The sequence below is a fragment of the Poecile atricapillus genome, chromosome 1, assembly GCF_030490865.1.
Source record: "Poecile atricapillus isolate bPoeAtr1 chromosome 1, bPoeAtr1.hap1, whole genome shotgun sequence".
NCBI lineage: Eukaryota > Metazoa > Chordata > Aves > Passeriformes > Paridae > Poecile > Poecile atricapillus.
In genome coordinates, this window is record NC_081249.1 from 147,512,978 (window position 1) to 147,536,541 (window position 23,564).

General features: G+C 45.2%; 1 protein-coding gene across 1 annotated transcript in view; it reads right to left on the reverse strand.

Annotated features, from left to right (window-relative positions):
- Positions 1-789: 789 nt before the first annotated feature.
- PLEKHD1 (pleckstrin homology and coiled-coil domain containing D1) overlaps positions 790-23,564 on the reverse strand; it is a 28,495-nt gene continuing 5,720 nt past the window's right edge. The window contains exons 2-13 of the mRNA XM_058849404.1: positions 22,436-22,529; positions 21,406-21,495; positions 20,822-20,898; positions 16,076-16,167; positions 13,188-13,240; positions 10,462-10,556; positions 9,457-9,550; positions 8,047-8,225; positions 7,426-7,558; positions 5,494-5,638; positions 3,408-3,557; positions 790-3,015 (exon numbers count right to left, since the gene is read on the reverse strand). Of these exons, the coding sequence (XP_058705387.1) occupies positions 2,855-3,015; positions 3,408-3,557; positions 5,494-5,638; positions 7,426-7,558; positions 8,047-8,225; positions 9,457-9,550; positions 10,462-10,556; positions 13,188-13,240; positions 16,076-16,167; positions 20,822-20,898; positions 21,406-21,495; positions 22,436-22,529 (1,363 nt within the window). The 3' untranslated portion in view covers positions 790-2,854. The remainder of the gene's footprint in view (positions 3,016-3,407; positions 3,558-5,493; positions 5,639-7,425; positions 7,559-8,046; positions 8,226-9,456; positions 9,551-10,461; positions 10,557-13,187; positions 13,241-16,075; positions 16,168-20,821; positions 20,899-21,405; positions 21,496-22,435; positions 22,530-23,564) is intronic.

Below are 23,564 nucleotides of genomic sequence, written 5' to 3' on the forward strand. Positions count from 1 at the left end.
GATGGTGAAGAATGGCCACAGGCTCTTCAGGGCCAGTATAGCTCTTCTGCAACTCCTGAAGTGAAATCTAAAAGTGTAAACCATCCTATATTTCCTTCTATCCTCAGACACAAGAGAACAAGTTAGTGAACTTCTCTCGTTGGAGGAAGTTATTACCTCATTCCCAGTTTTCCCAGCAGAAGAAAGCAATCTAGGATTACCAGTGGAGGTTATTTGAACAGAGCTGAGTTGCTCCCTAAGCCATCTTCTGGTTACTGCATTGAGTTATAAATACGCACAGAACATTGAAATCAGTAATTTCTGTGTCCTTTGGAAGGAGACAGTCACTTAATTAAGATGCTGTGGTGCACAGACACAGCTCCGTGCTGACTCTGCCAGGGAGATTACAGGGTAGTAGATTCCTGTGCAGCAGGGAATGACTGATGGAAAGCACCTCCTCTCAGGTGGCTCAGGGTACGTCTCGCTGGTTACACAGAGTTCTTCACTGACTGCAGGTAAGCAAGTGGGAGCTTTCTACTTCAGATGTGATACATTTTGCTTTAACTTTATACACAATTTAAAAGTGGAAGTGGATAGCAAGGGTGAAAGCTTTTATATACAGCCAGTCCTTCTGAGAGGTGATGTTAAGTATGTAACTCAACAACTCAGTGAAGCAGAGGAACTGCCCTGGCAGTAAATGAGAGTGTCACAATGATTTGTTTGAACTCCTGCAGAGACAATTTAACATCATTTTGGTGGCAGTGCATCAAGAACACACAGGAATTCATTCTAGTGTCAGCATAACTTTTATTTACTTATTGCTGTCAATATGAACAGTAAAGGAAGACCTGATGTGGCTACCTCCTGCATACAATACTTCTGAAGAGTCAGATATTGTGTCTTTGATGGTAATAGAACAAAAATGCTGTGTTCACAGGCCACAGGGTGACGTTCGTAACTGCCTGCATTACAGATGCATTCCCTAGCTATCCTCTATTCTGTCCCTTCCAGCATCATATAGACCTTGTTACTGGAAAATAGCTAGAGATGATTTGGAAACAGCATAAAGGAAAAAAAACATTTCTGTACTGTTTTATCACAGCCCTTCAGCCTTGTAGGAGCAAGAATTCATTTGTGGCTTTCTAGCATATAAACACAAGTAGGTAAACCACAGAAGGATTTGGTATGCTAAGGAAGGATGGAAACTATTTCTCCTACCATATCACCTCTTATCACAAAAACATCATCCTTCAGAGATGGATCTTCTGATTGATTGAACCCTCCCAAATGCCTGACAGAAGGATACTAGTCAGTAACTAACTGAAATGGGAAGTACAGGCTGTGCTTTCAAAGCTTTTCCTCTGGTCACACTAGAGTGATTCCATCCAGGAGGATCACTCCGTCACAGGATGCTTCTCCACCCAGCATTAACCCTTCTCCTCTGGCTGGTAAGCCAAGGTTTGCTTCCCAGCCTCATTCTTGACTTCTCCCTAGGAACAACAGTAAATTGGTAGGGAATTATGTAGGTGGCCAGAAGCCAAAGGCTGTGAGTGGACACTGCCACAGTCTGAATGGGACAGTAGCAAGCAACTACCTGTGTGTCATTGGACATACAAAATACCCAGGGGTCCTGATGCCATGAAAGGTACAGTAAATCTGCACTTTACCACCCCCTAGCCATATTTCTTCTGCTAACTTTATTCAACTTTGTATTGTCTATTTCTTTATTTCCCAATTAATATGCAGGAGAAAACAGGGTGTAACTCAGAGTGTGCTTATCCTGTGCTCTGTAAGCACCAGGCAGTGCTGTTTCTACAGCACAGGTAATTATTAGCCAATTGCTTGCTTAAAATAGGTGGGAGAGGCTGCAAGGGGCTCCACAACAAAATGACTCCTTTCCTGTACTCCTCTTCCACAGCCCTGACAGCCTGCCTGAAGTGGTAATGTGTTTTGTTGCTGAACAGTCCTCACCCTTCTGCCCTCCAAATCATTTTACAGCGGTGTTGAGGAAGCCATCAAAACTGAGACAAAGGCTTCTTCACACTGAGGAATAGATAGCCAATAGCTAACACCTTCCCTTGCACATATTCCCCTGTTCTGACACAGCTAGACATCCCAGTGCAAACAATGTGCATAGGTGGCCCTGGAATGTTCTGCCCACCATGAACACAACAGAACCCTCCCTCCAGCTTGCATCGATGCCATTGAGTTACCTATAAGCCTTTCTCTGTACATGATCCTCCTTGGACCTAAATCCACAGCATCCTCCTGTTGTCTTCACCTTGTGTTGTTGCTGTTTGCTTGAAATGATGTAGCATCAAGACAAAAAGTTTGGCAAAAAAACTTTTGCCTATGCTTGGGAGGCTGGGACTGCTGCAGTCTTCAGGAAACATGCCCCACCAAAGTGCTGATTGACTGAGGGTGTGCAGCGAGCCATCTCCTAGAGGGGATCAGGCAGAACAGGGTGATCTGTTCTCAGCTGAGGAGATTACACTAGCTGGAACATAGGCTGCTAAAGGCTTCCTCAGAAGCACTTGTGTTTGGCAGACAGACTAGACAGGGAAGGAAAGGAGAGGCATTTCCTAAGCTACGGTCTCTGGCTCACTTTTATACCAACTGTGGCATCTTGGCAAAACATGGCTGAATGTAAGCAGCTGAAGCTGAAGGTCTGGAGTGATCAGAAGAGAAGGTCTGCCAGGCTGCAGGGAGCACTCAAACTAAAGCAAAGCCAAAAACTGAAGGGATTGCCTACACACAACTCTCTCCCACCTTCCCCACCAAATGCCAAATCTCCCTTCTGGGCCTAATGCCCAAGGCTGTAACTTTTGCAGAGCGGAATGGCAGGTTGATCTCAGCAGCCCCCTCCCAAGAAGAGTTACTTTTTGTCCCCTGCAGCAGAATCCTTTTGTGACCTCATGATTTGATAGATGGTTTTCCTAAAGCGCTGGTCCCGGCTCAGTCTTTTGGCTGCCTCTTTCAGCTCTTCAATGTTTTCAGCTTCTGCATGCGAGAAGATGAAGGACTGTGACTGTTTCACTGAAATAAGAACAGCAAAGAAATGTAAGCACTCTCCATCAGGGACACAAACTGAAGATAAAGCTTTAACTAGAGTTCACCAGTCGTGGGACCAACATGACTGAGCCTAACTCAGTCTGTGATTAGGCATTCTGATGAAGTCATATTTAAGTGTGTTTTTTTAGGGGCCGAAGACCATCACAGAAGTTTAGCTTTCAACATATATGAAGAAAAGGGCAAAAAGAGCACAGGCTCAGTGCCTGCTCTCTAGGAAAGGAAGCTTCAGGTAGCACTGTGGGTCCATTCTACTGCTAAGGAACATGAAATACAAAGAACATCTGCAGACTTTACTGCTCTGCCAGCCCCATATCTGCTCCTGCAGGATGTGAAGCAGAAGGCTGCCCGATACCTACTGTCGTTCCATGAAGCGCTGGTTCTCCGGCAGCGGAAGCGGCAGCTCTTTATGCGGCGAGTGGCAGCCTTGTGGATGTACACAGAGTTCTTCATGATCACAGGCATCTTGGCCTCCAGCTCAGCATTGCGGATGCACTCTTCAAAGAACTCTGGGGAGAGAACACCAATGTAACAGTGATGGGACACTCCAAGCAATGAACCAGTCACAAAGGACTGCACTCGTTGATGGGCTGAGCCAGGGAATGATGACCTTCCTGAACAATCCATAAAGCTTCAGAATATCATCAGAAAGAACATTTTCAAATGTTCATTTTCAAAGGGACAAAAATCTCCAGTCCCCAACAAATGCATACTCAAATTTAGAAAGAACTGCAGCCATCCATTCCACATCAGTAGTTTCCACAATTGCTCATGATTCAACTGCCAAAAGCCTTTGATACTGTGTTAAAACTTCTCAACTCTAAAGCCTTGCTCATCATACTTTCTTTGAAGGACTTCTAAAACCAGTCAGGTCTAACTGGGAAAGAAAGGTGTTGGCAACACCAGCACAGGCACACATGTCCAGGCCACACATAGTAAGGGATTTCTTAACAGCACAGCAAAATAATAGCACATAGTTACATATAATATGAGCTTCAAGAAAAGCCCCGTGTCCAAACTCTAATGTTATTCTGCCTTGATCTGCTTTTCCTGGCTCATTTCCCCTCTTATGGTCTGAGCACTATTCCATTCCAGTCTTGCTGTCCTCCTGCCTGTTGCTGGTCCCTTGCTGTTCAAAGGCATCATGTGCCAATGTGCCCAAACTCTTCTATAAAGGGCAGGGCAGAGCTGCAGGAACCACTTGGAAGGACTAAGGCAACCTGTTCTGGGACTAATGTTACAGGGAAACATTGCTGGTCCTTTATTTTCTCTGGTGCTCTGCTCATCAGTACATTTTTACTGCTTTGAAGAAAACATCTCCTCAAATCTAAGGTTGGAAATATCAGGAGACATTCAGTACCAGTTACTCACTTATGCCCTGTGAAGCTCTACTTGAATGCTGAGCTCAACACATCCACTTCAGCTCTGTTTTCTTACCATGGCTCTGAGCCAGTGGAATGAAGTTCAGAATCATGCCTGTTTTACTCCCTTTAGAAATCTTATGTAGAAACAACTGAATAGTACTTGTTTTATTTAAATATAAATTATTAGTATGTGAATAGATATAAAACTATTTATACATTTATTTATCCCTATTTACCTAACAGTGCTCGGAATACCACAGGACTTTTTGACTTTTCTGTATTGGCCCAGTACATCCACCCTTCACTGAAATGAAGCCTTGACTGTACAGACACAGCATCTTCATAAACGCTTCTCCCTGCACTATAACTTGAGCATGGAAAACAAGCAAGATTTCACTCAACTGAAGCTGCTAATGTCAGTTCCCAAGCCTCATTCAAGACAAATGCCAGGGGGTAATGTCCCCCAAGACACCCAACCCAAACCAAAAAAAAGGCAAAGAAGCAGGGATAACCTGTGAAGAACACCAGCCTTACACCTGACCTGTGCACTGCAGTGCTGGGCTGATGCTGTGATTCAGCTCTGAGTAAAGATCCAAACTCCACCTTCTAGGTCACCAGCACGTTGCTACAGCAACCACGGGCTTCCTTGAACTGGTGATATTCTTGTAACTAAGGCTGAGAAATAAAGCCTTGAGGGGAATCAGAGGACTCCTTATAACTCAGACCTAGCCAGTAGTCAGTTTTTATAGCTCCGCCACAGCTCTCCTGTTTGACATTTTGGAAAGCATTTGCTCATCTCTAGGTTTGCCTTCCACCCAACAGAGAAGGCTGGAATAATTTCGTGCTCCTTTGAGAGGCTGGAATAATTTCAACCTCCTTTGAGGGCAAAACACCAACTACCTGCATAGCACATTATGGCTCCTCAAAGGGGAGGTGCGGTGGGGGGTACAAGAAGTTGGGAGACCACATTTATGTGCAGCTTTGCTACTTTGGAATCATCTTTTTGTGTCTAGGAAGATAGGTAGAAATATTTCCTCTCTTGAGTTTGCTCATCAGTAGAGAGGATGGATTACTAACTTACTTCTCAAGTTACTGACATCTGCTTTCATCTTCTTTTCTTTCTCCTTGTTGCAATTCAGAGAATTTAAGCCTTGCTCCAAGCTCTGCAATGCTTCCTCGGCTTCTCTCAGTCTCTTCTCCAGATCCATGCGAACCTTCACTTCAGCCTGAGGAAGAAAACAAGAATTGCTGAAAACCAGCTTGTTTCTCAGTAAACATCCTGGTAACTCACAAGGTCTGTGAGGTACTTGCCATGGATGAAAATGAAAAGATAACAGTGATGGAAGTCCTTAGAAATGTTACAAGGCAGCATAAAGTTGTTGCTCATGTCTTCAGACAGAATCTCAAGTCCAGACTATTATAGTAATTCTCCTTTACTCTGACTTCATTTTTCACAGTTTTCCTCCCATTGCATAAACCATATGGAATCAAAGATGGTATTTCAACACATGAATTTGTGCTAATGCAAGTACTTGCAGCTGAACAGGAACAGAAGGACATCAATCCAGCTGAGACAGACTTGAGATAAAGGAAGTCAATTCCCACAAAGGGATGTACAGTGCTTAGCTTCAGAAGCAAAACACAAGAGAAGTTAGAAATACAGTACTAGTTTAGCAAATGAGAAAGACTACACAGTTTGGTCAACTTAGCTTTAGTCTGGCCAAGTAGAAGGTTACAGGATAAGAAAATACTGGAAGTGCAGGGAAAATAGTAACTCAGGGTTTTTTTGGGACAAAATATTTATATAAGGAGGTTGAGTGCCAAACAGCCAATTGTTTACCTTTACATTATTTAGATTTAAATAAAATACCATACTTTGTCCATTTGCCTTTTACCAGATTAATGTATTGTCTGTTACGAAGGAGAGCTGGTCCCTCAGCCAAATCCCTCTGCTTTTGAACCCAAGTTCTTGCAGAGTTTACTGAAGAGTTTAAAGTCTTAAGGTTGATTTTTCTGAGCACAACTGAGGAGGGAAGATGTCTACTCAGTTCTGCAACATCCATATTAACATTTCTTTGAAATCATCTTTATTCTTGGTTGTGTCTACACAAAAGAGGTTGTGCCCTCTTTTACTTTTATTTTCTTCCCTCCATCTATAGATTATGCTTTCACAGTAGCAAATTAAAAGACTTATACTAAATGGATTAATCAGGTTTCAGGATACAAAAATAAATAGTAGTACTACAAAGATAAAAGACGGCAATTTAATGTGTTACTATGATATCATAGTGCCTTGGGTAGGAAGAGACCTTAAAGATCATCTCATTCCAGCCCCTCGGCCATGGGAAGGGATAATTTTCACTAGCCCAGGTTTCTCAGAGCTCCATCCAACCCAGTCCTGAGCACTTCCAAGGATGGAATATCCACAACTTCTCTGAGCAACTTGTTTCAATGCCTCATCACCCTCACAATAAAGTATTTCATTCTAATACCTAAGCTAAACCTCTCCTCTTTCAGTTTCAAGTAAATCCCACCTGTCCTATGACTACATGTCCTTGTAAAAATTCCCTCTCCAGCTCTCTTGTAGACACCTTTAGGCACTGGAAGTACAATAAGGTTTCCTTCTCAGAGCCTTCTCTTCCCTAGGCCAAACAGCCCCAGCTCTCTCAGCCTGTCTTCACAGGAGAGGTGCTCCAGCCCTCCGAGCACCTTGGTGGTCCTCCTCTGGGCTCACTCCAACAGGTCCATGTCCTTCCAGAGCTGGATGCAGCACTGCAGGTGGGGTCTCACCAGAGTGGAGCACAGGGACAGAATCACCTCCCTTGCCTTGCCTGCCACTCGGCTTTGGATGCAGGCCAGGATACACTTGACAATATGAAGCACAGCTAATGAAGATTTATGACCACAATATGAAAACTAAATAAAACCAAGAGTTTGGCTTGAATGAACTGAAAGAGAAAATGGAAGCGCTCTGAGCCCAGGGACAGCAATATGTGACACATGCAGGGGATACCTTGAGGTCTCTCTCTGCCTGCTGTTTCTCTGCAGTCAGCTCCGAGAGCGAGTTCTGCAGCGCTTGCGACTGGGAAGAGTAAAACTCCCGCTCCTCCTCCAGTGCTCGAGACCGCTCCTCATTCTCCTTCATCCTGGTGCATGGCACAGCAAAGAGAGATGACCATTCCCACCCCCACACAACTCACAGGAAGAAAAGCAGCTCAGTATCATGATGCTGCATGCTCAACTACCTGACTGCCCAGAGCAAAGAGATGCTAACAGGAGCACTGTGTGCTCCATTCCAATGACACAGGCATTGCTGGAGAAAGCCAGGTGGACAGCTCTTGAATAGAACACTCTGAACTCCCAGATGAGGCCCAGGAGCACCAAACACTCCTTATGGACAGGCCATGAGCACCTTCACATGCCCAAGGCCTGGTTTGAAAGGAGCAGGCCCAATTGGGAGCTGCCCTGCCTCACTCTGTCTCCTTTGAAGGGTTTGTGACTGAACTCCTGCCACTGGAACCAGACAAACTTCCAGACTTGTCTGCTGCTGGCAATCAAAAAAGCAAGCCAGCAGACAGTCACTTCATTTGGCACCACTAAGCCTGAGCAGAAGAGTCCTCTTTCCCCACTCCACCTTTTCTCTGCCAAGAGTTTCTCCTGCAGAAGTTGCTGCATCTTCTCTTCAATCTGTCGCAGGCTGCAGTGCAGACCCCAGATGGGGCTTTGCTCCTTGCTGGGGCTGGTTGAAGGTGGGATCTGGCTCTCATTTTCTTCCAGCATCTCCAGCATTTGTTGTTTTTCCAGGGAGAGCTCCTTGAAGAAGGACAGAGATTGTGAGTATCAGCCAAGTCTAATGTTTCTGCTCTTGTTCCTGCCTGGTTCTTCCTTACTGAGTGCCTCCATCCTTACATCCACATGCCTCATCCTGGTTAAACACAGGAATAACAAAATTTGGGTTCCATTTCATACCAGCTTCACAGGGAGCAAGCCTCCACCATAGCCTTTGCCACGAAGGGGTGAACCAGAAGGGCCCTTTGATGTGATATGCTAGTAAGGACACAGCCTGGGGACTGGAACCTTGTGCTTGCCTGTTGCATCACAGATGCAGGCAGCTTCCCTGCCTTCCCTGCTCCTTAGTGGGAATGGGAAGCACCCCCTCTGTGGGGCTTCTAACTGCAGGCAATAGGACACATCAGGCTGTTTGCCTCTAAGGGTTCAGTGTGCAATTAGGCTTCCATAACTTTCCATAACTTCCATAACTTTCCAGTTTTTTTCACAGCTGTGGGCAAGGAGAAAAGCTCAAAGGGAGAGATGTTTGGACAAACATGCAGGATCTAACACAAACATTAGAGATGACCTTGCAGCTTCAGAATTCCAACTCTGTGGAAATTTCACAAACAATATACATTTAGAAAAGACACTTTCCACAAATCCACTATTAAGGAAAGATTTTAATACATCAAGACTCTGTTTCCTAGATTCCCATGTGGTACATGATTTCCTTGGGAATCATGCTCCTTTCTGTGAACAAAGAACGCCCCTATGTTGCTTCAAATTCCACCAGAAGGTAGGGAGGTGCAGTCAAAAAAATAAAAAAGCTCATCACAGACTTGTAGTCATGTTGGCTGGAAAGGACCTTCCAGTAGGCTCTTGTCCAGCCGCTGTTCAGAGCCAGTCTGTCAGCACAGCAGGATATGGTCAGCTGTGGCTGTTTACAGTGTGAAAAGAGTTTACAATGAAGGTTCCTCAGCCTTTCCGACTGCCTGCCTGCCCATCTGGTGAAAATTCTCTCCCTACTATTATGGTTATTGTCCTACCACCATATTGCCTGGTACTGCTGGGAAAATCTTGGCTCAGTTGTGCTTTGTGTCATTTCTCATCCTTTTCTTCAAGGGATTTTGGTGTTCCTATCAGCTACCAAATCAACCTGTTCATCTGTACAGCACTTCAGCTCTGGCATTAGCAGATGCTGGACTCATTCCATGGGACAACATTGCTTTCAGGCCAAAATGCTGTCATTCAGAGGGGAAGAGTGGTCACTCACCTCTAGGGTGTTCTGTAAGGACTGTGTCAGGCTTCGCAACTCTTTCTTTTCTTCCTCCACTCCTTTAAGGGAGCGGGCTGTGAGCTCCAGCTCCCTAAAGAAGCAAAAAGGGTGACAGCTATTGCAGGGGAACAATAGCCCCAGAGAGCGTGCCCAGCTGTGCAGGCTGTGGGTCTCCTGGTGCAGGACCTGCAGCCATCAGTTGGTATAGCCAGTCCTGGAGAGCCAGGAGTTTGCCAGGAAGCATCACATCCTGCCTTGGACACATGTCCAGGAACTACACTGTGCCTCCTGATCATCAAACCCAACCCAAGAGTTACTGTGCTTCTCCAGCAAGGGCAGAGCCATGGCTGCAACTCAAAGAGCTCAGGCAGGGCAATCACATCCAAGCAGAGCCTATGAGAACAAAAATGGTTTGCAAAATCACACTGGCTTTTCTGAGATGTTACTTAGGGAGAAAAAAAAAGAAAAAATATAAAGAGAGCAATAGCAAAAAATGTCCTTTCAACACTCAGGGCAAAGCACTTGGATCCTTCTATTTCTAAATATATTTGCTGCTCATATTTTGCATAGTTAACTTTAAAAATTACAAAATTAATCTTGGTGAGGCAACCAATATCCATTGTCATTCAGCTGATGGTGGAAAACCGGATCCAGGTGTCTGGACCCGACATAGCTGCTCAGTCAGTTGAACTAAGTGCCTCTCTGAAATCTTCTCTTGCACCTGTCCATTGTCATGCTACCCCAACTAATCTGGGCTTGCTTGTGTCCCAGCACTTTGACATTGAATTGTTGAGTGCAAAATGAAGCTAAGCTGTATTCTATTGGTCACAAGCAAGAGCAAATGCAGGTAGAGACCCCACAACCATTCGTGTTTCGGTCAATGCAGCATCCCCTTCCTACATGCACAAAATAGGTGGATTTTACAGACTGTTTTGATTCCCCACCACAGTGGTGCTTTTTCCCAGTGTGGGAGTTGTGTCCTTTCCTGCCCTGCTATTGTACCGTCTGATCTCCTCCTGCTCCAGCCGCAGCTCCCGCACCACCTCTTCAAAACGCTGCTTCTCTGCTTCCAGGATCTGGTTCAGACGCTCAAGTTCCTGCTCCAAAAGAGAAGTTAGGAGAGGCTTCCATATTAAAAATACCTGGGACTTTTATCAAGGCATTTAACCCAAGCTGTACAGAGCTACAGGATGTCTGATTCCACCACATTTTTGTCCAGGGGCAATTAGAAGGATTTGAGGTTGGCTGAGGATTTTCAGACATCCAGAAGTCCGAGCTAGGTTACCAAGCACCTGGAAATCTCAGACATGCTCCCTGCACAGGTCAGCTCAGCCACATATACACAGAAGGTCCAAAACTCCCTGGGGATGCTGGACTCATTTGTATGTAACATTTTAAGGCACCCACGTGTGCAGATACAGGAAAGCAGACAGCCTCAGAATGCAGCAGCCATCTCAGCCTTTCTTCTCACCCCTACTGGGGCAGGAAAGCACAAACCATTTGGTTACAGCTTTGCATAGTTTAATCAGCCTGTCACTATCTTTGTGCTGATAAAACCTTGCTCAGAGAGCACCAAATACCACAAGCTGTCCTTCACACAGTGAAACAGTCTCTTCCCCCAGTCTAGAGGAAGCAGTTGCACCGAGAACTAGTGCAGATGGAAAAAGACAGGACCAAAACTCAACAAGGGTTCCTCTCCTGGTCAGGACCCCTTGCAGCCATAGCTGCTGTGCAGAACTCCTGCTACAGGCCCATGCCAGTCACAAAACAGTACTGGCACTGCATAAATTCATAGTAAGACTCTTGTTCCATGGTGCAGGTACACAGTTCAAGCTGCTTTCCCAGCACACTGCTCTGAAGCCTTCAGACTCCCAGAGAGTCAAACCACAGTTCAGCAAGCTCTGCATTCAGTCCTTCACAGCACCGAACTCCTTCAAACTAACCCAGCTTCATCTGCTCTTTGTGGGTAATGGAGTTACTGTACATGGCTTTGGGAGAGCAGAGATTTGTTCCAAGCTCTTCAGACAAGGTCATTTCCCTCCCTGTGGTTGTGGGCTGTGCAGCAGGCTGCCTCACCAGAGGGAGATGTCTCTCTGCAAAGGCTAAAGGAGCTTAGTCCTAAGCAAGTGTCCAAGCCACTTCTAGATTTCAGCTCTCCAGAAATGTATGCAAGAAAAACACAGGCCTGAGAAGCCTAGGTCACTATTGCCATCTTTTTCTAGGGAGAGGCAGTAATTTTGGATTAACTGGAAAAGAGCATGAGGCACTTTGCAATGTTGTGACATGGTGTTTGGTCCATGTCCATGCAGGCTTTCCAACAGAGTAATAGGACAATCCATTTGCACAGCTATCTTGCCATGGCTTTGTGATGGTGTTATAAAAATTGGTATAGATTTGGATCAGTAAATATAAGGATGTGCTGCTTTTATTATATTAAGCAATCGTAAGTTAGGAATAGTTTGAAAAGCTATTATAAACTTGATAAAGCAACCTGGCCTAGTGGAAGATCTCCTCCCTGCCCATGACAGGGGGGTTGGAACAAGATGATCTTTAAGGTCCCTTCCAACCCAACCCATTCTATTCTAAGGTAAATTAAGGTATAATAGTCACATCCAAGGGAGTGCTCTCTTAATTTTTCCTTAGTGCAGCATTTTTTATTCTCCCCATCTCTGTTGGGTCCAAAGAAAAAACCACATTGATTTTTGTGCTCCTTGTTTCTCACAACAGTATCTCTATGCTAGAACAATGTTTGTTTACCTGCTTTCTAACTGTGGGGATGGATCTTAATTGCCACAATCTTCTTGAATCTGCCAAATAAAAATTGTGCAATTCAATCCAGTGAATAAATGAATTTCATTTGATCTTCCTTCCTGGTGTTATAAATCCATATTGTGATATTGGCTTTCGCAAGTATTAGGATGAATATTATATGTTATATGCTTTTTGGCTATGTCTGTACTTTTTCTCTTGTTAGCAAGTTTTTGGTGTAGAAGAATTCTGAACATTAGAGCTATGCCCCTCTGCACAAAGCAAGATAACCCCACAGGGCAAAGACAGTGGGGCCCAAGCTGTTATCAGCAGAAGGACAATGGAGCCCAGACTGTTTTCAGCAGCAGGATGAGGAAGCCCAGACTGTTATCTGCACTGACTGCTTGCAGAGAAAGGAAATCCAGCCCAAATAAAATGATGATCAGAAGAAATAAAAATCTATGGAGCATGCTCTAAAAAGGCAGAACCAGGCAGTGACCATGCAAAATACTTCTTAGAAAAGTTTGACTATGCATTAAACCCTCACAGCAGGAGGGGATAAAAAGGGTGTTCCAAAGATATCAGGTGTGTTCCTGGCAATGCGCCAGGGCACCCGGTCATTTTAACCCTTTGCTTTATTTTCTTTGTCTCCTAATTGTCTTTTTGTTTATATTAAAATTTTTATAATTTATTAAGAGAGTGAACCTTGTTTTTCACACTGGTCCTCCTGGAGTCAAAATGACAAACCTGCTGCATGGAAATTAACAGGGAAAGGGAGCAGACGTACACACCTCCATGACCCATTTCATGGCACAGGTCTTATTCCTCTCTTCATCCACAGGACCCAGAGGCTGGCTGGAAACTCTTGTGCATCCACAAGCCTCACTCCCTGAACACTGACATGCCTTCAAACCAACAAGTCCAGACTTCCCATCCCAGCCACATGGCAGTTGAAGAAAATTGGTTTGTGATGAACTCACCTCTTTTTGCTCCCTCTGCAGACATAGCTCTTCTGTTTCTTCCATTAGTTTATCTGCAAGCACACAAAAATAAGTCCAAGCGCAGAGAAAAGTATTTTATATCCTCAGGATATTTACAAACAAGAAACACTAACTTTTTGAAGCTTGAAAATGCAGCATTCCCTATTCCTTTGTGTGTATCTGTCTGGGAGGCTCCAAAGGCTGAGATGGCACTGATGGCATGTTCTGTAACTTCCCTCCTGCCAAGTAACTTAATAAACTAAACCAGAATATTGCTTTGTACTCCTTCTAAGGTTTCCTCTCAATGTTCTTAAAGAGCATTAATGAACCATCCTTCACCATCCTCTAGCTGAGCCAGGAAAATATTCTTATCTCTACCTCACAGATAAGGAAGAAGGCACAGAAAGGTCAAGTGAGTGCAGAGAGTCACACAGCATGTAGCAGCAGACAGTTTTCCTGCAGCTCAGTGCCCCATCCTCACCTGCCTATCCCATCATCTTCTCTTTAGCCCTTGGAGAGCACTGACAGCTCCTTGTTGTCACCTTGGGATGTCTCAGCCAAGCCTAGAAATCAATTCATAACTTAGCCACAAAATTTCTGCTGTGCAGAGCAGTTCCCCTCAACATCAGTTGCTCTCATCCACTGAAGGCACACAGGCCCAGCAGAGGCTGTGCTCTGCTCCTCACGCTGCAGCCTGGTGCACACCACTGCTGTGCTAGCTCTGAGCTCGGAGGCTCTGCCGTGGCAGCTCTCAGCCATGCTTACAGGAACCTGGGCAGAAACGCTCCTCATGGTCAAGCCTTGGGTTCAGCTCTCAGCTCTGCCTCCTGGAAGCCACGGGAGCTAGGGCAGGCTGGCTGTAGCACTTCTATCTTCCTCATGTCAGGTGAGTGAGCTACTACTGGCTTCCCTGGTACTGAGGACCTGACAAGGTTACTGCTACTGCCCAGATTACCACTTCTAGGAGAAATGCAGACCTCTGCCTCCTGCCCAGAGCAGGGCTCCTGGTGCCAGAGAAATAGTGTTACATTACCAAAGTTCTGCTGAGAACCACTGCTGCCTGCCTTTCCCATCTTCTCCCTCTTCCTCCTGGCCAGGACCCAGCATAGATGCACTTTAACTACACAGAGGCTCTCCCACCTTCCCTCTTCTGCCCCTCCTGGGGGGACCCAAGCCCTGCACTTGATGGACTTCTGTAAAGTCCATGTCTGACTGTGAAACCTGGATCCCAGCTGTGGATCTAGGGTGGATGGTAACTCAGTGTGGATTCAAGAAATTCCTCAGAGCAGTGCTCCTCCAAAGAACCTTGACCTGCTTCCAGGAACAGTGCCTGACCTCAAAGCTTAACTATAGGATGGACACAGATCATTGAAGGTAAGGGTAATGAGGCAGAAGCCTTAGCACTTATATAGAAATAGTCATTCCTGTCAAAAGAAACTAGCCAACTGTGACAATTGACCAGCTCTGAATGTTCTTGTCATGGACCAAAGAACCCAGTGAAATATATATATTATATTTTTTTATCTCCTGTTTGCCGCAGAATGTGTATTCCTCTATTCCTCCACCACCTTTTCTTTTATCATACTAAAGACCTCTTTAGTTTTTTAAGCCCTTTAGTTTGCTCTGGTGGTTGCAAAATAATGTTTTGACAAAACTTCCCTGTTTCTAATTTTCCTCCTGTTTCTGTCCCTTCAGGCCCTCCTCTCAGCACCCCCTGTTATTCCTTTGTCAGCTGTGAAACCACTTCTCCCTGCCTGCATCGCATACGAGCCCATCCATCACCTCACACATGTGAATGGTGCTCAGCTGGACAGAATAAACATGCCTTGATACTTGAGTTATGATCACTGTTACATGTGAGACCATATCCTGAGATCAGCCCTGATCAGTGTGGATGCAGAAATGCAAAAAGCTCCTTAAGATTCTCCCAGTGGCCTCATGATAAGGAGTAGATACCATGAGCCCCTGCACAAGGCATCACTGACCTGAAGCACCCGAATTTCTGCTATCTAATTTAAAACAGATAACTCTCCAGATAAGTCACTGGGCCCACACTTGTGACTCACAGTCCTGAGGTCAGAAGGTCTCTTAGACCTTGGGAATGCTGTAACTTAGGGGGCATCTGGGCTAAAAAAGCTATCCTATAGGCAATGTGGGGAAGAGATAACTGGGCCTCCCAAGGCAGTCAGAGCATCCAAGGTATCAGGCCATGCAGAGGCTGGTTCCTAAATAGGGGATTTGATTACATAATCTACCTCTCTTCATACCTAAATTATTTTACGTTCATCTGGAGTAACTGTTCTTTCTCCACTGTCTACAGAGAGAGCATTGACAAATTAGCCACTGCCATTAGATACCTCAAACAATGTATGTAAACGCTCCCACTTCCAATATGAGCAGTGTGAGCAAACACAAAGAGTAAAGTAGTACTCAAGTAGAGTAAGACCAAAAAACCACCAGCTAGGTGAAGAAAACTCATGTAGGAAAAGCTGTGGCCAACCTCAGAAGTATCAGTCCTGTCTGATTCAGGGAGACAAAGGTATTGTCTGTTTGCCTGTGAGCAGCTGAAACCAGCATGTCCAGACCTCTCAGGGGTGGCAAATGTTTGTACACACGAGCCATGGAATACTGCAGCGTGTTGGGCAGAGCATATTCCTCCTTCACACTCCACACAGATGTCCAGATCCCACCTTAACTTTTGCATGTTTTGCCTCCCTTCAGACCTGAATTTCAGCTGTTGACTACTCAAAAGCTTCATCCAGAGAAAACCTGTATCGGCTTAGCTTGACCATACTGACAACTCCAGGAAAAACAAAATTACTATCTTAGCCTTTATGGCTACTTTAGTAGCCTTTCATGGCTTACTTTTCAAAGTAAGAGTGTCCTACCTAAATATTCCTGCTTCTCCTTGGCCAGCTGTAGTCCTTGAGCTTCCAGGCTCTCGATCATGGCTTCTCCCAGTTGGGCATTCTTCCAGGTCCTAGGGAGAGCAAACACAAAGCAGGTAACGTAAGAAACCTGAGGGTCCCACAGACTAGGACAGGGGACTCAGCCTAGTAAACTGCCAAGGAATTCAAACATGCAGACTCTCATCAGGTGGGACCATGACTCTCTAAAAGTTTTCTCCACAAATTAATTGGAGAAATTCCTCTGGCATTCAGTAATATTTTTTTTTTAAATACATGGGCTGTATGTCAACACCTCACAGCTATTCAAATGTTTTTTCCAGTGCTTCAGAGATTTCTATACTGAGCTTAATTTTGAGGATTCTCCAGACCAATCCAGCACATCCACAGCCTCCAGCTGCAACAGGGTATATCTGGAACCCTTAAAATGACAGGCTTTAGAACAAGATTTTAGCTTTTATCTCTAGTAACTTCCCACTGCCAGCAACATTGTCTTCTGCAGCCTTTCCATTATTTTGCTGTTAAGAGTCACTCTTCCCCTTCAGACTTCAACCACTTATTGAATCCTTCCTGTGGCCTTCTACCTTTAGTCTTTCTGGTATCCATCATCCATCCTGGAACCGATCAACCCCTCCTCTGCTAAAGTTGTAAGCCACTAGGCCTTGGTGTCTGGCCCTACACTACACTACACTACACACAAAAGTCAAGTGCTTTTTCCTGACAATGAAGAACCAGAGATAAAAGCCTGACAAGATGCTGGCAAGTAGGTGTCGCTCTATTGGGAACGGTGAGAAGAACGACACAGACTCTCTTGTGGAGTCGAACTGGAGAATTTCTCTCAGTTTATTGCCTCAGATCTTTTTTATAGACCGATACGTGAAAGTACAGAAAAGAAAAACTCTTATTGGTTAGTAAACTAACACATCACCATCATTGGTCAGTGGGGTTCACCACCCCTCGACCTTCTCTTGCAAGAAAACAAGGAACTGACAAACAGCACCTGCAAGGCTGTTCTCTCTCTCTGAGGATTGTTTTAATTCCTCATTATGATTTCCCAGGCCACTTTCTCCAGGAAGACTGAGAAAGTTATGTGGCCTGCTATTCCACACTGTGCTCCCTGCTTCACAGTTACCATCCATAAGTAGGGAATGTTAAAGGAAGCAGGCATATTCAAAGAGCTCCTTGTGTTATTGTAGGACCACTGGCCAGAGGATCTCAAGGTCTCTTCAACACTTTATGAAGCAAAGCTATAAAAAGGGCCTGTGGAGCAGATACACATTACTTATTGAGCTGACAGACTAGGCTTTAATACAGACATTAAACACCAAGGACAAGGACACACAAAAACCAAATATAGAACCAGAAATGGAGTTTGCTGCTTCCTTCTCTTAATGTTTCATCAGAAAAAAATCTACACATATAAAATGTGTAACATTAAAACATATATAAAATTGATTCCAGTCTGTTTATATAGATGTGCATACAGGAACAGCAATTGTTGCCCAGAAATTCTGCCATATTTGTTAAATCCTAAGGGATCTTATAAATATTAACTATCTGTAAAGCTTACTGTACAGGACCTCTTTGTGAACAATTTGAAATTGCCAAATTAACAGTTTCCAAAATGCTACAATCTCTTATTTCAAGGCAATCTGTATTTTGTCTTTTCTAAAAGCCAGACAAATAAATTAAACACACACCACCCCAGGGACCAGGCAGCTCACAGCTCCAGCAGCCCAAGCTCTTTGCAGATATATGTGTTTGTCAGCTAATGAGGCTATTTCTAAAGTAGGCAGGAAATTAGAGCACTAATTTAAAAGGTGCTGTTTTGCCCACAGGTAGACATCTTCATCTTGAGTGAGAACATGTGGGTGTGAATGTGTTTTCTCACTAACATTTGCTGTTACAGGACATATCTGATCCCAGAGAAACAAACAGATCAAGATGGGAGTGGGAGAAATTACTGAGTTTATCATATGATTACATGGAGTGTTTCAAAACATCTCTTGCCTTTAAGGTGTCTGTTTATAGATGCACCTTTTCAGTGCTCCCTCCCTTCCCCAGACTAACAAGATATTTCCCTGTCTGTTACTCAAAGGTTACTACACCTACTCATATCACTGTGTAGCATTTAAGCTTTTATCCCTCCAAACAGTGGCACCAGTGCTGGCATAACCTCAGCTACAGGGAGGTACCAGGCTATGACTTCAGCTGAGGGGCAAGCAAGGGCTTCTTTTATTTTGTATTTGTTGCCAAGTCAGTTTTCATCAGAAAAGGCTACATATTGCTTAAAGTATTGAAAAGCACAGGGCCAGGAAGGCTCATGGGATAAGTCGAAAGCCCCTGCATGAGAAAAACAACAACCCCAAAGCTGTAGAGAGTCTCCATCACATGCACATCTTAATCACTGTCTGTTCCAGTCCTTCTGCAGCACTGGGAATGTCTCTTTAGCTTTGGCTACATTTTACCTTTCTTGGGAGCACCTACACCTACAATTTTTGGAGACACTTAGCACTTTGTAGTCTGCAGGACATAAGTACTCTGTTACTTTTTTTTCTCCCGCATTGCCCACCAAGTTTACTTTCTACCAGTTCAGGGAATGCTGCTGTGGACAGAGAGAGGTTATGTGTGCCCCTCTCCCCCACTAGCAGCAGCAAGGTCTCTGGGTGGGAAGAGAGACTGGCACTCTGGGAGTCAAGGCTTTATGCATTTCCAAAAAGCTTTCACAAGCTGGCAGGTGTAGCAAGTCCGAGCCACAGCACTTTGGAAGTGTGGGGAGACCATCAGTTTCCCTCTGCACTGAATAAGCCATTTCCCTGCCAGGGCAGGAGGCTTGGAAAGGAGAGAAGAACTGAAGGGATAACCAAGCAGACTGTGATGGTAGAGGTAATAACCAGTTGTGCAGGCCCTACACATGAGCTACCCCCAGATGGAAGGAGGCAGTGGACAAAATTGAAACCAAGGACAGAGAGCACTTCCCAGCCTGGATTTGTTTTTCCTGCTTCGCCTATTTCCATATCTCAGTCTATGGAGTTTGTTTTGGGGTTGGGCTTTTTTTTTTCTTAGAAGTTGTTTGGTTTTGGTTTTCTGTTGGGGTTGGGTTTGGTTTTATTTTGGTCAGATTTAAATAACAATAAAAACAGCAGGATGATCCCAGCTAAGTGCTGCAGTGCCACCAGCAGTACAATCTCCATCTAGGAACAAAAGAACATTATAACAGATCACCTAGAATAATTCAGCTGTATTCTTTTAGCTTTTCTATTCACTGCAGATCAATTTATTGGCCCATGCTTGCCTTTCTGAACTGCTGTTTAGCCCCCAAACTGACCCTGTTAAATCACATAATCTGTGCTTTTCTTCCCATGCAGGCTACCATCAGCAGATGCATCAGCTACATGCAGACTGGCACAGGAGCTGCACCACTCTCTGAAGCAGGAACAGAAGCAGAGAGGGGAGGAAAGGTGTCTCAGGCAGATTTTCAACTAGGTGCAGGTGGTCTGCTGTATGGGAGCAGCTGGGCTTGATCCACCATAACATTAGGTTCCCCATTAATTACAAATTGGCATTCTGAGCCCCACAACATTGAAATTAACAGAGATATTGCCTTAGCATGTACACATACATGCACACACTGATATTACAAGTTAAACAGCTTTTTTCCCTACAGTGACAAGAGACCACACATGTTGTAATGCAGCCAGGAAGGGCAGAGCAAAATGCTCATTGCTTTAAGCCTCATAGCTGAATGGTAGGCTCTGCCCTACAGACCCAGGAAGTCTCTATATCTCATTTGGGAAAGTCAAATCCCTGTTTAAGTGTTATCTCTTCCTGCATCTGCTGAGATTTAGAAGGAGCCTGCTCTGGTTTTGCAGGACAGCTGCTCATTGCACTGCCAGGCTCTTGGGTGCTGGGGAACTGCAGAGCTGGAGTCCAACAAACTGCAAATCTTTGTCCAGCATTCTCAGCACAGTGTGAACCAGTATTGAATGCATACAGCAACCAAACCCTCTCACCCCTGCAGGTGGGCTGGAAATGCTCTGCTAACACTGCCTCTCCTGGGATTTAGGGTGCCTCCACATTTCACAATTAAACTGTTCTGAGAGGCCAAATCCTGCTGCTGCATGGCCTGAGCACCTGCAGATCCAGGAAGGAGGAACACACACCCCACAGGAATGCACAGAGACACAACTGCAGCACAACTACTGTTATTCATCAGTACTGTGCTGGTGAGGTCCCTCCTCATAGCAGGACATAGAGCCACAGCAGCAGCTGCCCACTAGCTTCATGTCTTGCCTGTTCTGCTCTTACTTTACCCCAAATTCATATGGAGATGTTGTCTGATCCCCACTTCTGTCAAGACTGCAAACCTTGCTTCCCACACAAAATGCATCAGGAGGGGTCCCCTTCAGACCCAGGTGCCACCTCTCTGAGGCACGAGAGAGGGGTGGCAGATGGATCAGTGTATCAGCACTTGGCAGATGACAGCCTGGGCTGGTGAGCAGAGAGCCACGCTGCACACACACCGCACAACAAGGTGGAAAGCTTTGCATCAGTTTTGGAGCACTCCCCTTCAGAGAAAGGATGGGTCCAGGAGGCAAGTGAAGCTCTCACTGTTCTTGAGGAGCTTGTCTGACTCCCCATAGCCCTGCTAGTCAGCCTTCTTCCTCTTTATCCTTTCACACATCTACAGAGCAGATCAAAGCAAATAAGGAATAGAAAGAAGCTTACACTTTTCCAGACTCCTGTAGCATCTCCAGCCACTGAGCCTGCTCAAACTCTGATTCGGCTGCTAGAACAATGTTACCCTGGAAGAGGGGAGGGGAGGGGAAAAAAACCCAGATTAGAGAGGCTGGTGCCTTACGCACCTCTGTGCACTCATGGCATGAACTGGATGTAGCTGTGGTGGGAGGAGAGCCCACCACAGTCTTCCACCTCCACAAGAAGTATCACACAGGAGAAAATACGACCTAGGCCAAACCACATGTTGGGAAGTACGCACGCAGCAGTCACAACAGGAATAATACTGATAGGAAAACATGAGCTCTAGGGCTCCTGAGAATCTGTCTACTGGTCTGCTAGTATCATTAAACCTGGTGTCAGAAAGTGCAAGTTTCCTTGTTGGTTGTCAAAGCAGCAGCAAAGCCTTGAGGGGACTTGGGATGGTAAGTCACCCTTGCTCTCAGGATGGTCTGTCCAGAGAAGATAGGCATACCTTGGAGGGGAGGGAAAAGACTGCCAGTCCAGCTCTGCTCATCAGCATTAAGCTGTTCTGTGGTGTTTGGAGCTTTTCAGAAGAAAAGAAATGTACTTACATGGAAGTCTTCATGAGAGATCTTTATGGCATAAGGCATGTTGGCCTCTTCCTTGGGCTCCACAATGCAGCCTCCCAGGGGTATAACACCCTGGAGAGAAACCAGAGCACTCCGATCAGTCAGGAAAAAAAACTATAACTATCAACCAACCAGGAGGAGAACTTTCACCCTCAGTCACTTTGTTGGCCACTGCCCTGCCTTGGTTGCCCTGGGAGAGGCAATACACATAGCTTCTGAAAAGCAGAGGGAGGCTTATGACCACCAGAAAACCCTCAGCCAGTATCTGGAAGGGGGTAAAGATGGCAGTCCTGCCCTCAGCATGAAGGAAAAGCTGTTAGCTAGAACACGGAAGCAGAAACTGTTTCATCAAGGAGCGAGTGATCTCGCAACAGGGGCAAACATTGCAGATTCAGTGTGGTATCACAAGAGAGGCTGTGCATTCATTACGGCCACTGGCAGCAGCCAAAACCCCACCTGTGCTGTGTGGGGCACACAGGCAGCTGGCAGCCCCTAACCAGGACGGGTGAAATCAGCACCTTTGGAAGCTCATGTGCTACATCAGCCCCCAGAAACTACAGGGGACAAAAGCAGGCTCAGAGCACAGGGTCCCCCTGTGGAGCTCCAAGCAGCAGAGCTCCAGAGGCCACTCAGTGCTGAGGGCAGGTGGGCTATCAGCTGCTGACAAGTGCAAGTACAGGTTAGGAGCAAGGGGAAAATGGAGCTCTTAGCCCCACCACTGGCTTTGCCAACAGTATTTTTATAGCCACAGAATTAGTTGACTACATCATGAAAACAAGGGAGTACATCTACTATCAGGTGAAAAAAAAAAATAGAAGTCATATGTCTGTTGAATCATTAAATATCCTGAAAAGGTACTAACATAATTCTCTCTCTTTTGAGGCTTCCCTGGACCTGTGAGATGTCTGGGACTTACTGGGACTTACCTCTTCATCACATGCTGGGCCCATGGAGAAAGGGGGAAGGAATGCTAGAAACAGAACAACTCCCTCCTTGTGCAAACACTGCTCACCTTGGGATGGATATTGAAGTATTTATTGCTTTCAAAACTCTTCTTCTCACTCTCAGCATAGTACAGTAGGAAGCTTTCCTTAATGATGAAGAACCTTTCAGACAGAGAAGGGAAACACATTCTGGTGAAATGGAGGCTGTGGTTCACAGCACAAGAAAATCTCCACCTAACTAAAGCTGCTTTCTGAGCAGGAGAGTTTACTACTCCTAAGACTAAGGTGAGGTGCTTCCCTTCTGCCCACAGCCAAGAGCTGGTGCTTAACAGCAAGTGCCAAGTTGTTGGTGCTTGTTCAGCCCAGCAGGCACACACCAGAGCAGAGGGCACACCACAGCACAGGCGCTCACAGGGCACTGGGACAGCGCGCTGTGCCCAGGACAGGAGCACAGACTTTCAGCATCTCTGTGTGTGCCCTCTCTGGCTCATGTGTTGAAGTCAACCTATTGACAGAGAGCTGCTCTTTTATTCAGTGGTCTCTTGCGTGGGCTAAGACCAACTAAATGCTTATTTTGCAATATGCTGCCTGCCACCCTCTTCCCTCCCATTTCAGCTTAAGCCAGAAGGGAAGTGCTTCCACTCTAACAGAGAATCACAGCCTAGCATCCCCAAGTGACTCTTGAGGGAAAGATTTGCCACCAAAACACTCAGAAGCAGAATTAAATCTGAGAGATATTTTTAAACAGAGCACCTGGCAAACTCTCCTATCGCTGACCTTCACAACTACAAAGGAAATTGAGTATTTCTTTTCTCATATGTGTAACATTAAAATATGCCTTGTTCTGCTCACTTAGCCTTAGGTTACGCCCTGGTGATCATTGTGTAGTAGTCACAAGATATCACAGCTTCTCTAAACCAAGCCTCTAACTTACTGGAGTGTGTCCTCAAAACTATGATTAAAGGAGTGCCACCTTTAACCTATTTGGATTTTTGAAATGCCCCTGGGAGAGTCCCTCCTCTCTTCAAAAATTGAGGTTGCACATGATCTGCAGTCAGTGGTACAGTGCAGAGATACCTGATTTAGTTTCAATTTGGTCTAAATCTCTGCAGCACTCAAAAATTATGAAAAGCAGCTGAAAAAAAAATGGGGACAAGTGTAATAGGGAGGTCTCAAAAAAGTAAATGTCAAATAAAA